The sequence below is a fragment of the Taeniopygia guttata genome, chromosome 19, assembly GCF_048771995.1.
Source record: "Taeniopygia guttata chromosome 19, bTaeGut7.mat, whole genome shotgun sequence".
NCBI lineage: Eukaryota > Metazoa > Chordata > Aves > Passeriformes > Estrildidae > Taeniopygia > Taeniopygia guttata.
This window is the reverse complement of record NC_133044.1, coordinates 81,506-96,443: the sequence shown is the minus strand read 5'-3', so window position 1 is coordinate 96,443 and position 14,938 is coordinate 81,506. Positions and strand designations below refer to the sequence as shown.

Below are 14,938 nucleotides of genomic sequence, written 5' to 3'. Positions count from 1 at the left end.
CATCTATTGTTTTCTTGTGAAATAAAATTAATCCCAGTTTAAGTCAATGATAAAAGCTGTACAGTGTTTAAACGTGTACATATGGTGCTTGGTTAGGAGCAGAGTACAGCCTGCAGCTTCCTGTGCAATGGTTAAATGCAGTTTTGTCAAGGAGTGATGCTAAGGTGCTAGCAATCAGCCCTGGGTTAACTGCAAAGTACGACAGAAATGCAGTCATTAATTTGATCTTTAAGGTCATTTTTTCAGGCAAGATTGGATTTTTTTCTCTTTTTTCTTGTTCTTCTTCCTTGTATAATTTTTATGTTTTTATAATTTCCCTGTATAATAATGGGAAATTTATATATTTATTTCTCACTTGATTCTTTCCTATGTATAAAATAAATCAGCATAATTCTATGTTGGTCTTGTTTTGTTGAATTTTGCAATTCTCATGTTTAAAAAAAGTTAATTACTAGGTCAAGGCAATAAAAAGAAAATATTTAAAATATACTAAATTGGGTGTGAATTAAGATTGCCCACTTTAATGGGAAAGGTTAATTTTTGTGTTGCATGGTTTAGACATTTTATTAAGCGACTTGTTGTGATGTGGGTACTAACCCATAGTGTCTGAAACTATGAGCTCTGTTGAGTTGGATCCATTAAACTCCCACAGGAGACCCATGTTTCTGTGCAAGACTGGTGCAGACTGTAGTGTCTTTAGTAAGTTCATCTGGTCTCATTTTTCATTCAGTCCCCATTGTTATACCTGCGGTGCATCTCAGAGGTTCTCCAACATCTATACAACAGTCAAACACTCAATATAAGAGAAAAATCTCTACACCCTCATGACTGCTATAATGATTTTTACCTTGTGCTAGTGTTTTTTCCTCTGTCTCTCGCATCTGAGGGCTGCCTTGCCTAATTTTGTCCACAGTGAATGTTCTGTGTAAACAAACTGCTCTCTTCCTTCCTTCCTTCCAGCAACATGTGATCTACCCCTCCTCGTATGCCCTCCTGGAGTCATATAATTAATTAAGTGTGTTTTTACATAGCTGACTGTAGTGTTTATGCTGCTATTAAATTTATTGCAATAGCATCTGCTGCTGCCTATTAATGTGAAGAGTGGCAAACAGAAAATTTGGCTTAATGAACAGTAGAAGGGAAGGATGGAAACTACAGTAGTCACCAGGATTCCAAAACACATCAGATTGCTCATATAAAGAACAGATTTTCCTTCTAGCTGCAGGTTTTAGAGAGAAGGAGTGGATTGGATTTCTGCAAATCTGTTGGCAGTTTATAGTAGGGCAGTTTATTGGTGTTATGCAACTCTGGTCATTTAATTTTGTGATTTATGTTCTAGAATACAGCTAAGAACATGCATGCAAAATGGAGGTAGCTTAATCTACCTGCTAAGATATTTTTTAGCTGAGACCTGAGTTCTGCTGCAGAGAGCATTGTTTCCCTTGCAGTCTCTCCCTTTTCATTTTTTTATCTGTATAAGATCCGGTCCACATGGTGAAATCAGCATGTGTTCTTGCATAATTTTCATTGGTCCTAGAGTTCCCTGGCTGCGATTCCCGTGGAGAGGATCATACCATCTGTAGGTATATTGCCTCCTTTCCTGTCCCTCTGTTTTCCCAAGTTTGACATATCTATGCTTACACTAGTGTTACATTTGCTACAGCATTTAAGAAGATACTTAACAAAACAAATATTTCTCTTCAGAAGTTAATTTTCACGGGATTCTTGCTGAAGTGAAAGTCATGTTCCAAAGAGGAGCATCAATGTTGTTTGTTCCAGTGGTATGGTTATGTTGTTACACAAATTCAAATTATTAGAATGCAGAAAGTCGTGTATACCATAATGCTTGCTGGCACCTTTTTTGGCCAGTATTTCAAGATTGGATGTGTGAGGGAAGAAAGAAGAGAATGATTCCCCTGGTATCTCCTTTGTGCTGAGGCACATTACTCTGTTCTGCTGTGCTGTCCTCTAATGCTGAATCCATTATTGATGTAATCCCAGGCGAGAGCAAAACAAGAGTCAAGAATTGTACAAAATGCCCTCTGATATCTCAGGAGCACAGCTAAATGGATGTGTAATGGCTACAGTCCACAAATCTAATGTTTGTGTAATGTACCACAGCATGACACTAAATGTAACTTTGTGAATCTTATTTTTACCTGCGGCTGCTTTCTCTGAAGAGTAAATATGGTTATTTCTACTGATGTTACCAATCTTTTGTAGAAAAATAGGGTGGCTTCTATTCTGATTTCAACACTGCCCAAAAAACACCTTCCTGATATTTTCTTACTTTATTTTTTTAGTAGCATGCAAATAAGAGTAATTGCAGATCGTCCTTCAGTCCTGGGTCAGAGAAGTGGCATTTTGTTCAGAATATTTTAAATATACTGTGTGATGAAAAATAAAAAAAGTAATTGCCTGTTTCTTAAACCTACCAAATAAAAATTAATTTTCGTTTTGTAGTGGACGTGTCTCTTCAGTTTCTATCAAGAGTTGTTCTTTTGTGATGGAGAGTTTCTATCTGCACAGCCACTCAAAGCCACGCATTTCTTCCATGAGAAGGAACTGTCTTCATGAAACCCATTGTTTTACATGTTGTCATTTGTGGAATTATGTATACACAGAAGGCTGGTCTGTGCCTTTGGCATGAGAGTCTGGTTTTTGCCTTTAGCTCTCACATTCCTGTGAGCTTCACACATTGTTCCCAAGGGAGTGATTGACAGCTGCTTTGTCTCAGCAATGACTCTCTTTATGAGCTCTTGCAGTTAATATTTCTTCCCTAATAAGCTGAAAGCAGGTAGCAGTTGTGACCTAACCCTTTTGGCAGAACAATAGTCTGTAAATTGTCCTGGCAAGGAACTGTACATGAAAGAGATTGTATGTAAAATTTGGAAATATGATTTTCATTCCTCAAAGGTAAGGTATGGCAGTGTACTGCAAGTACAGCTTGCACAAAGAATGGACTAAAGGAGATTTTTTTGCTGTATATGAAAAGCCTGTCATTTTTTCTGTTCTTTCTATTTCCTTCAAAACCAAATTAATACTGTGATAGTTGGAGCACCGAAAAAATAGAGAATAGTTGCAGAGCTCTTACTTCGTACTGCTGCATCCATCAGTGGAGTTAAATATTAGTATTATTCTTTATGTATTAACTCTAATTGGATTTAGCATAACAGCATTTTTATTTCATGAGATTGAGAGACAGTGCCTACAAGTTCTAGAGTCTTCTTAGGCACTAGGCAGAAGCTTTCATTGAACACAAGAAAATCAGTGGGCAGGCAACAGCAGCAGTGCAGTTTTGTTCACATATCACAGAGGTCCACCACCTTCCCTGGTCCTTGTCATGTGCTATTCTGTTCTTTGATACCAAACACATGCCACAGGATGTTGCCTCTGTTGTTGAGCCAGGTTGTGCCCCAGGAGCAGCGTTTTGTGTCTGTCACATGTGTGAATGTACTCACGTACAGTAGGTAGGTAGGTGTGGGAAAAAAAGTAAATGTTGCCTGGGCCTCCGAAGAAAGAACTTGGAGAAAGAATTGTATTCTCATCCCAGCTTTGAGGGTAGATGGAGGCAGAGGTAAGCTGATACCTTTGGGTTTTGTCATGTTCATATGATGGCAAAGGTGTTTACCCTCCATGGTAGTACTGGCCAGAGTGCTGTAGGGGCACTGTATCTATAAGAAGGCCTTTTCCCCATATCCTTATGTCTCTGTACATTAGGTTTTTGTATTTAGATCTGAGTACTTGCAACTTTCCTTGGATGGGTGGCCTGTGGGAGGGAATGGAAGGACAGAAATATTCTTTCAACAGCTGCTAATTAAATATTTGTAATAAGAATCTGGTTTGTATTGCTAGGTAAGTTATGCCAATTTTTAGTTATTAAGAGATTCAGTGGCTAATGCTACAGGTTATCAAATGGATTCCTACCTACATTCCTCTATCAACTAGATTCCTCCCTACCTACCTATAAGTTTCATTGCTTATGATACCTTTCTTGAAATGAAGAGTAAAATCTAGCTTCTAGCATAACCATTTTGATTAAGAGATTCCAGCAGTTGTCAAGTGTGTCATGTGCTGATCTATTCACATGGAAGCTAATCGAGGGTTTTGGAAATCAGCCTAGTAATAGTCAGTTGCAAAATATTTACAGCAACACAGGAGAAAAAGTAAAGAACTTGATGTTCATGGAAAGAAATTTTAGTTTACATTGTGGTTTCTTTCTTTTGCAGGTGAAGAGTCTGCATTTTGCTCATCTGGCTTTCTACAGGAAAAACAACGTGAGTTGAAGTTGTTCTCATTTTCATTTGTACCAAAAGTATTCAACAACTAGAGACAGTAATAGCACTTGCTAACTAGCTCAGGCCTTGTGGTATGTTACACTGAGAAGAGAAATGCATGTGGAGGGATCATGATTCTTTAAAATTTTCTTTTAAATTTAATTATTTTCAGTTTATTATTTCAATTTAATCATTTATTTTATGGATTATTATATTGTACCGGCAAAGTGCCTGCATTAGTGCCTTCTGGCGTTGGCTGGAGTGGTGGAGGTAGAGTACTGGAGGATGAAGCTGCTGTCTGTACAATATCTCACACAGGACAGTACAATACAACCCAATTTGGAGTGTAGGAGCCTTCAGTACTTTGTGCTCTGGACTTCCTTCTCCTGTCTCTGCTTAGGGAGATGCAAAAAGTATCGCTGTTAAAATTTCTGAGTGCTGTAAGAATGAAAAGTAGTGCCAAGCTAGGGTTCCTTTGCTGCTGGTGCCCAGCTTCATGAGTGTATTTACACATGACTCTGCTTTTCATCTTTCTATGCTTTTGCATTGCTTTCTAAAGAGCCGGAATTGACTTATAGAAGTCTGTGGTGTTAACAAGGGTGTTTCCTTTCATCACAGTTCTCTCTGGGGACATTGTCCTTTACCTTCCTGGAGTTCACAGTGAAATGGAGCATTTTGAGTTGAGATCTGCAGCAAAATCCTGTGTGTTTCTTTTTGTCCTGTGCTCTGTATTAGTCATTTATGAGATCTGGTGGCGTGTGTATGTGTAAGACTCATTCAATGAAGAAACTGTGGAACTCAACACAGGAACTATCTCATCCTGTGATTTTCAGAGCAGGATTAGACTCAGTGATGCATGCCATTATTTTCCTATAAACAGTGCAGTCTGCAAAACTGCATCTGCAGTATATTTACAGTATTCTTTTTCATTTGTTAATAGAAAGCATATGTCACAGCCTTCATGTGAACATATTTCTTATGACGGATTTGTCATTATGAAGGGCTAGCAATAGTGAAGCAGATGGCAAGAAACAGCATCATTTCTCATGAAAGTGTAATAATGGAAATAGCAGCTTTCTTTTGGGACTATTACCACTTTGTGCTTTGTAGCCAACACAAGTTCTCTTGGCTTTTTTTTTTTTTTTTTCTCCTCTAAATCTCTCCCTAATTAGCATGGCAAAATATTAGGGATATTTGAAATGGTTTGTGTAATAAAAAAAAAAAGAGGACCTGTCTTGATTCTTAGTATGGGTTTGAACTTTACCTCATGATCTCAGAAGTTTAGGAATGGTCATACAAATTGTCTTCTCCTAGATTCAGGGTACAAGCTTATTTTTTGGGTCATGTATCAAACCCATGCCTTTCATGCCTGCTTTGGGGTGTTGAATCACTCAGTGTTTTTCCTTTCACCTGGCTTTCTTCTTGTGATCTTGAGATGTCATGTACTCTACATGAAGAGACAGGGCAACAAGTTACTTCAGGCTAAGCTAGAGATGCAGAACTTGCTTAGTGTCTCTCTGAATTACTGGTGAATGTGTATTGTTCTGTTTGTCTGCAGGATTTCCTGTGAAGAGAACTTTCTGTCTTGAAATCAGGAATGTGACTTACTTCCACAGATGTCTGTAAAAGATGTAACAGACAAGTATTTATATGACTAATATGTCTCTTTTCCTTTTAGGTGAATTATATAGAACCTCTGTAAGAAAACAAAGGTTCCCTGCACAAGGCAGTATTGAAATACATGAGGACAATGAGGTGAGATTGTTTCATAAAACAAGTTGTGCTGATTTTCAAGGAATAAACATGTGGAAATACTCTCATATTGTGTTATGTAACTGTAAACTCATCTGACGTCTTAGTGTGTTTTTCCCTTGTTTAGTAGGTGCACGTGCAATCACTGAAAATCATCACAAGATTTTTAGACATTGCTTACTCGGGAGGAAATAGGACTCAGTTTTCTGAAGAGAAATTGTTATGTCTGCTTAGTGCTTGACTGGAAATGCAGGTTTTGTGAAGCAGATTCAGCAGCAGTCATGAATTTGATAATAACAGAATTGCCTTTTTTTAGAAGCAGGAAAGAATCTCAACATGTGGTCCTTCCAGAAAACTGATTAAGGTCCTCTGTCCACACATAGGACAGGTAATGGATATGTCTACCATTTTTTAAGAATTCAGTCCTACAGCCTCCTTAAAATGATGACAGTCATTGATTGACTCCAGTCAATTAGTCCTTGAGCACCTTGTATAAGTCATGGCTGAGCTACTGCTGAGAGACAAATTAATTTTATTCCCTTTGAGTCTTCCTGTGAAAGATACCAGTTAAATTCAGCTGAGAGACTTCTTATACCAGCAAATTCAGCAATATTGACCACATGATTTTATTCTTTTTGAAGCTTTGAGTTCCACCAACTCCTCAGCAGTGCTGCTTATTTACAAGCAGACATTGTCTGTGGAAGGAACCACATTTAGCTTTTAAAGGGAATTAAATTTCTCTTTTGAAAACTGGAATAAAACCTTATGGTGAAGGAAATTGTAAATCAGTGCATGGAAAAGTGGAACCTGAAAAATGCTCGCATGATTCTCCTGTACTTAAGTAGATACAAGTCAGGTCAGCAAAATGCCTTCAGAATGAATACTTCTACTGGACAGTAAAATTCACGGGCTGAGCAGAGATAGGAACAAGGCTGAACAGGAATAACCTATAATTCTTTCATTTTCAATAATTTCTCTGTCACCATAATACAAGCGCTAAAGTTACCCATTTCCCTTCATTCCAGAACTTAAGAATAAACTGTTCAGAACATTGTCTGATTCTGAGTAAATCACCCAATCTAGCATTTAATGATCCTAAGACAAAAAACATTACTGTTGTTTTTGCAGTGTGTTCATATTTGGTCAGGAACTAGAAATCTTAAGGAATCCTGTCATCCAAAGTGAAGAAGAAAAATAGCAGTCGAGGTTTAAGAACAAAAAAATCTAATCTTTTAATCTATTACTGAGTTCTTGGAGTGCACATGAGTGTCAAGGGGTAAAGAGGAAAAAAAAAAAAAGGTGAAATTCAAAATGCTTTTCTGGTTTCAGGTAGGAAACATCTTGGTTATTCTACAAAACATGCTGGTTATTGTTTGTGTATGCACCTATTCACATGTTCATAAATTTGTAAGTTTTATGGATATCAGCAATGATGCATTTTTTAAACTTTTTCAGTAAGTGTCTTTCATTTTTATAAGAAGCTACCAGTCTCAAAAGTCTGAGATAACTGTATCATCTGTTTTTACTGAATGTTTTCATTGGCAGAGGATTTTGTCTTTTTTGGACTTGTGATGATTTGAATGAGAACCTTGCCAGTAAATTAAACAATCACTAGGATACCTAGACAGAGAATTGCTTATGCTGCCTGTGGAGTTTGGAATTTTTCTCCAGTCTCAGAGTATTTAAAGTAACTTCTGATGTACACAAAGCTGTCTTAATCTCCATTGATATGAAACCTATATCTGTGCTGCACAGGGTTTCTGTCAGAGTATAGTGGGCTCTATATGATTCAGACATACTTGAATTAAACAGAACACAGGATGCACATGTGCACACACACACACCCACCCACTCCAGTGAAAGCAAATATCAAAAAATTATTAGGGTGGGGGTGGCAGAAAAAAGAAGATCACTGCTAATGTTGACACCAAGTAAACTAACAAAGTCCGTAAAAATGCCTCCTCCTTTCCTATTTTGTGTTTTTCTCACAGGAAGGAGTTCAACACCAGAACTGCAAAACTCATGTGCTAATTTTGATCCTACATGGAGGGAACATATTAGACACTGGAAGTGGAGACCACAGCAGCAAGCTGGCAGATATCAACACCTTCAGTTCTGTGTTTGAGAAAGTGACCCGAGCCCATTTCCCCGCCTCTTTGGGCCACATTTTAATGAGACTTGTTCCCTGCCCAGCAATTTGTTCAGCAGCTTTCTCTCTTGTTTCCAGGTAAGTTGATTTGCATTTACAGGTGTTTGGTAATGCATTGTGGTTCTGAATGGTTTTCTGTGACCTATGTATTTCATATTGAAATTTTGTGATTCTTTCTTAATCTTCTGCTGACTGGAAGACTTGCAATGATCTTTCATCCTTTTCTAAGTGGATTAATTTGTTTAAAAATACATTTTTATTGGACGTATCCACTTCAGAAGTGGCTCTTCCTCAGCTGTTTTTTCAGTCTTGAAATTCACTCATTGAATGAGAGAAGATTTTCAAGTAACATTACTTTCCATGATATAAATATTTTAAATGGCACAATAGAGAAAGATGAAAGAAACATATAGTCCTGCATCAATTTCTCTATAAGTGCAAGTCAGGATTAACTGCTGAACTCTGGTGAGGGGAGGAAAGAATCAGATTTTCTTGATTTCTGTTTTTCTAAGCAAAGAGACACTTCTCTTGGTTTTGTCCGGGGCTTCCCTAAGTGATAGTTGCTTTTAGAGTATTTTTTATTTCAGTATAGTGCCCAGGGTTACATTTGAAGCTCATGTAGAGCAGAAAACCTTGCAGAAGAGTTGAGGAAATCTACAATCATGTTCTGAGCAGTAAGATGAAGCAATGGTGATGCCTGCTGTCCAGATGACAATTAGAGAGGAGAGATGGGAAGTACATTAAAGTTCTGAAATACTAGCTGGACTTAAACCTGTGACAGGCACATCAGAAGAGGAGGTGGCAGGGTGCAAACCAAACTGGTGGAAGTTGTGCCTTACTCTTTGCATCACAGAAACAACCTCATTTGCAACGTGGAAACAAACCAGGAAAGAAGTGTGTATATATCCACGGTGCTGCTCTGTAAAGCAAGAGGACAGTCATCTTTGCCCATTTGGGCTATTGGTCAACTGGGTTTTTTTCCTCTTTACCCCTTGAGTTATATGCACTCAAAGAACTCAGTGCCTACAAGTCTCGGCTATCTGGAAGAAGAGCTGGTAGAATAGAGAAAGAATGTGTGCTGGCGGCCCAAGTGAGCACAACTTCAACTTTCTTTCTCTGTTTCTTTATTTCCTCTTCTTGCAGCATGCAGTATTCACCCAGATGGAAAAATGCCAAATGGGATGTTTGAATGTTCTATAGAATAATTCTGAGCACTGATATAAGATTAGTATTGCAGTGATACGTTCTTGTGTGGTGCTGCTTGACACGAGGTGTAATCTACCAATTTATTAGTAAATCAGGCTTTTTATGTAGGTTTTGAAGGTTCAGTTTTAATTTTTGAGTTAGTGTTCATAAGGGTGTATCTGCTGTACATTTGGATGATCTAATCAGCTGGCAAAATGAACCTGTGTTAATTGGTAAATTGACACATCTTGGCAGACCAGATGAGCTCCAGGACCTAGAAACTGTTTTACTACTTTGGATGAAAAATACCAAATCACTGGAGTTCTTCAGCCAGAGGCAAATGTGAAAATGTCCAGTAAGGCTCAGAAGATGAACACAGACCAGAAAATTTTCTATTCTTACTCTATTACCCTGGTAATAGTCTCAAGGAGATGAGTTTTAGCAAAGATATAGACTAATTCCATTTCAGGCAGCTTGCTTTTAAATACTGTGATAGTCCACCAAGTTCCCAATAAAAAGGAATACAAAATACTGCTCAAGTTCTTTGTCTGTGGCTTTTGGATGGACTTTAGATGTGCTGCATTATCTAAAATACTTCTGACTTTTCTTTAATCCATAAAGGACAGCCAACTTAATCTAAGAGAATCTGGCACACACTGATGTGCCTTCCATCTTTAGCTCTCTGTGAGTTGTTTCTCTGCTGATCAGTAAAAATCAGTCAAGACATGATTGACAAACTTACTGAGAAACTTTCAGGGTGCACATCCACTAAAGTAAAGCTGTCATTCTGTCAAATTTAAGGTTGCATTTTCAATTAAGTAATCTCCTTTTTGCCAGATGTTACTATGTAAACATTTACTGTGACTTCAGAATGTGTGCAGCTTTGTTTCATCTTTTTGAGAAGATTGGACACTAGGAAAAATGTCTTAATATCTTTTTGAACAATACACCCATCACACTTGTGTTCTAGCAGACTATTCCATTGTGATGGTTGGATTCTGCTCTCTGGTGTAGTGAGTTATTATATGGGGGGGAAACAAAAGCTGAAATGTAATCATGTCTTGCCATTCAAAATTATGTCTAGTTGTATGCAGAACAATTGCAGCAAGTGTGTTTAACTACAGAAATGCCTTCTAGTTTGATTCTATTCACCTAAAGCAGTAATGCTTTGGCTTTTTAAGGAGTTGAATTCTCTGAGAAAATGATCCTTCATGTGTTTGCTCATTGTGAACTGCAGTAGCCCAACCCACTTCTGTTAGTAATTGCTCATTCTCTAATGCTGTGCGCTGCCTCTTACAGTTTTCCTGATAACATGTCCTTTTCTAGCCTAAATCCTTACAGCTATGATGAGAGCTGTCTCAGCAGCAGTGAAGACCACATCCCACTGGCTGCCTTGCCTTTGCTGGCTGTTTCATCTCCTCAGTACCAGGATGCAGTTGCTATGGTGATCAGTAGAGCCAATCAAGTTTATAATGAGTTTCTCAAATCTACTGATGGGGCTGGTTTTAATGGACAGGTAGGACTATTTTCTACACCAAAGTAAAATTTCTTCAGAGCAAGGCTGTTTGGTTTTAAGCCATTATGTTGGGAAGTGTTTGAGTTATGAGTGTGGGACACTAGAAATATGATGAATGATTGTTGGCATGGGATCACCTACACAAAATGCCTTATCCATGTCCAGCACAAGACAGGCACTTTTAGAATCCTGTGCACTATCTCACGTGGATTTACTCGGCTGGTGGAAGATTATACACATTCTCCCACAAGCATTTTGGCTCCTAACCTCTTCCTTTGCTATGGTACGGTAAGCAAGGTACGTAGTGAACAAGCATGCCAGCCTGAGGCAAATGATCGTCTGTGTCAATGAGTTCTTCAGACATAGCTGGTGGAAAAATTGGGACACCTTTGAGATCCTAAGAAATCAAATACTGAACTATTATTTCTTCTGTGCCTCCATCACTGTAGTAATAAAGCAATAGAAGAAAGATAGAAGACAAATACTCAGTTGCTAGCAGTGTTACAGATTTCAAGTCCAATTCTGGGGAAATAATCTGATTTTTCTGGTGTGACCTGGACACCAGTGAAGTTGCCTACAGGTTTCTTTCAACTGACAGTAACTGTCAGTTACTGTTCCTGTTCTAATCTACAGTTACTGTTCTAATCCATTTGGCAGTACTCCCACTCATCAAAATAGTCCCTGGGACAGATATTCTTTGCATAGGGCATATTTCTGGTGATAAAAGAAAGTAGAAAAAAGTAGCTGCAATATAAACCGAAGTGTAAAAACCTGTAACAAGGGGATGAAGTAAGACAGAAACTCCTGTGTAGTACTGTAATGCTTTTTGCCTCTTTTGAAAACACTTGCTATATCTCCAAAAAAAATCTTTTTTTCAGGTGTGTCTTATAGGTGACTGCATTGGAGGAATTTTGGGCTTTGATGCCATCTGCTATAATTCTAATACAGCTTACGAGAGTCGGAACAGTAGCAGGAGAGGAAGCATCAGCAGCATCCAGGTGAAGAGAAAAAAATTCACACAGCTGAAACCCTATAGATGCATTCCATGGAGGAAATCATCTTCATATAAACGAGAGGAAATTTAAGGATTTGGTAAATTGCCATGATAGAATGGGATTCTGCCTGTGTATCAAAAATTTGCTGTTAAAAATTGTCAGCTTTAGTTTTATGATATACAGAAATCAGTAGTGAAGGCTTTACCTGTTAGCCTTTAAAGTAGGGTCCTGTCTTTCCCTTTCCCTTTCCCTTTCCCTTTCCCTTTCCCTTTCCCTTTCCCTTTCCCTTTCCCTTTCCCTTTCCCTTTCCCTTTCCCTTTCCCTTTCCCTTTCCCTTTCCCTTCCCTTTCCTCTTCCCTTTCCCTTTTCCCTTTTCCCTTTCCCTTTTCCCTTTCCCTTTCCCTTTCCCTTTCAACAGGGCACACTGTTGATTCATATTCAACTTGGTATTGACTACAACTTCCAGGGTGCCTTTCTGTGAGGCTGCTCTCCAGCCTCTCATTCCCCAGGCTTTATGTACTCTCATTATAAAAAATCAGATCTTGCATTCCTCATGCACAGAGATCTCCTGCACGAATGAGGTGAGAGGTTTAGTCCAATGGCATTTATTTCAAAAAGCAGCATCTTCAGCATCAGGGAGGATGCTGGTGCAAACTGCAGAAGTGCTGGAGGAAATGAAAAAGAATTTAATAATTAACAATAAATAAATAATCTTAAGGATATGGTACCACTGGTCTCCTCTTACATCCTGCGGAAGCTAACATTTTCAAAAAATCAGATCCCATATCCATGGAACATGATGAGCAAGCTCATTAAGGTTGTAATGTGCATTTTGTGCACTCGGGCAAGACCCCTTCTGATTACCTTATGATATTTATCATTCTCTAAGAATAATGAAGTCATGAGGGCTAAAGCTTTTGTGTTACTATTTCTTTCCATCCCTTGTGACTGCTCTACCCTCAAATTCCTGATTCTTCTTCCAGCTTTTATGCTATTATCTTAAAGGGAAATTTAGTCTTCATCTCTGTCTTTCTACTGCAAAGAGAAATTTTTGTATATATTTTTGTATATACAGAAATGCCTGTATAAATGCAGGCATTTCATATAAGCTCTTTTATATTTTGTTATCTGTCTAAATCTTCCCTTTGCTCTGTTCATTTTTTGAAGGATAATCCACTCTTAGCAGAGGACTCCGGTCTGGGTGACAGCAGACACCTGAGCAAAAGCAATATTGACATCTTGGGAATCATGGAGGAGGAGAAGCAAAGGCCATCACTGCCTCGGAAACAGAGTGACTCATCCACTTACGACTGCGATACCATAACCCAGCATCATGCCCTCCTGTCCAGGTAACCAGTGGCCAGTGAATGAGTAAAAGAAATGGGCTTGCCATTGAAAGGAACCTGTTAGCACCAGAGCACAGAGGCATTGTTATTGAATGTGGTATGTTTCTGGAGGTTTGCTTAAAGCTCTTGCCTCTCCCTCAAAGAAAGCTCTAGATTTAGTGGGTCTGGTATGAACATACTCATATCTGGAGTTTTTTATTTAATCTTTATTCAGTTGTGAGGGTTTTTAACATGCAAAAATTAATCCATACCGTTCTATTTCTTCAGTACAGCCCACTCAAAACAAGATGGATGAATACCTTATAATTGTAAATTTCTTTTGCCTATTTATTTCTAACGATCCTTCGGGCTTCACTTTCAGGACTTCTATTATTCTCTTGTGAGATAACTGCTTTAGTTGCTTCCATTGGTCTATAAGCTATTCAGATCAGCTTTGAAACAACAACAAAAAAAAAGCCCTGCATAAACATTTGGCTTAAATGAGGAGGGGACTGGGGGGAGAAGTTAACTTAGTTTTCCTTTATCCTAAAAAGCCTTTGAAGTATATGGGATGGGAACACAAGCATTCCCTTTGTCTCATTGTTGCTTCTGGCTCTGAGCTATTTGGTTTCTTACTTACCTGAACTATTCAGGCTTTTGTTTCCTCTATCTGTCTTCCTATTTCCTTTATTTCATTGTGAGTGATGCAGAGAAGGAAGACTTACTGTGTGTTGAAGTTTCAGTTCTACTCAGTTTCAGTTGAGTATAGTGCAGACTTATTACTGTGCTTTACTTCAAGTATGGCATTTTTCTTAGTAGCAGATTAAGGTAATTCTATAGTATTCCTTTGACTGAATGTCCTTTGCTTTGCATTTGTTGACTATTCTGCATTCATTTTGAAACCATTGCATTTTCTGGATATCAATGTGTTGTAGATTGTTTTTCCTCTGAGAAGAATGTTTTTCTCTTGTCTGCAACTGAAAACATGAAGATTTGTTTGGTCATTCACTTTTAGTTTCTTTTATTGGAGAAATACTATGTTATATTTAAAACAGTAAACTGGAATGTTCATGGTCCTTGCAAAACTTTACCAAGTATTGTGTAGAATAATTGCAGGAAACTCTTGTATGTTGAAGGCAGTAAATTACTGAATAGCCACACTGAGAATCATGGCTGCTATACAGTAATATCACTTTACTTTAATTCTAAGGTGTGTTGCTTGGATCTATATGCCATTGCTAGAGCTTTCTAAGCATCCTGTTTTGGGAATGTTCTTTTTTTCTGAATGCCCTCTTTATTTTTTATTCAATATTTTCTTTGTTCAGCATCCACTCAAGTGTGTTGAAAGATGGTGCAGACCTTCCTCCTGTAGATTCCAGTCTCTCAGAAGTAAATCTGGGCCGATTTGAATTTGAGGTGTCTGATTTCTTCCTTTTTGGATCACCGCTTGGTTTGGTGCTGGCCATGAGGAGCACTGTTCTGCCTGGTTTGGATGGTAAGATCTTCTTGAGGTTAAAATACAGGATGCATAAAGACCTTTGTAAACAAAGAGGCTCACACAAAAAGGAGGTAAATAAAGGAGCCTAGTTAAAGTCAGGGAGTGAGGTAAGTTTCCTCCATTAGGAGATGGGAATGTTAATGTAGGTAGGGACTGAGGTGATGAGGATTGCTCCAGGGATGTCACTGCTCACTTACAAAAGTGTGTCTTAAGTTCTGCTGTTAATTATATGGTCCATGTC

At 38.3% G+C, this 14,938-nt stretch overlaps 1 protein-coding gene across 4 annotated transcripts in view; it reads left to right on the top strand.

The window, feature by feature from the left end:
* PITPNM3 (PITPNM family member 3) overlaps window positions 1-14,938 on the top strand; it is a 52,726-nt gene that overhangs the window by 21,356 nt on the left and 16,432 nt on the right. For 2 of the 4 annotated variants that reach the window (XM_030288210.4, XM_030288208.4), the window contains exons 4-11: window positions 4,230-4,277; window positions 5,956-6,032; window positions 6,346-6,417; window positions 8,021-8,256; window positions 10,690-10,879; window positions 11,758-11,877; window positions 13,042-13,223; window positions 14,525-14,694. In XM_030288210.4, the coding sequence (XP_030144070.1) occupies window positions 4,230-4,277; window positions 5,956-6,032; window positions 6,346-6,417; window positions 8,021-8,256; window positions 10,690-10,879; window positions 11,758-11,877; window positions 13,042-13,223; window positions 14,525-14,694 (1,095 nt within the window). The remainder of the gene's footprint in view (window positions 1-4,229; window positions 4,278-5,955; window positions 6,033-6,345; window positions 6,418-8,020; window positions 8,257-10,689; window positions 10,880-11,757; window positions 11,878-13,041; window positions 13,224-14,524; window positions 14,695-14,938) is intronic. The other 2 variants (XM_012568722.5, XM_012568721.5) reach the window with 1 other exon arrangement.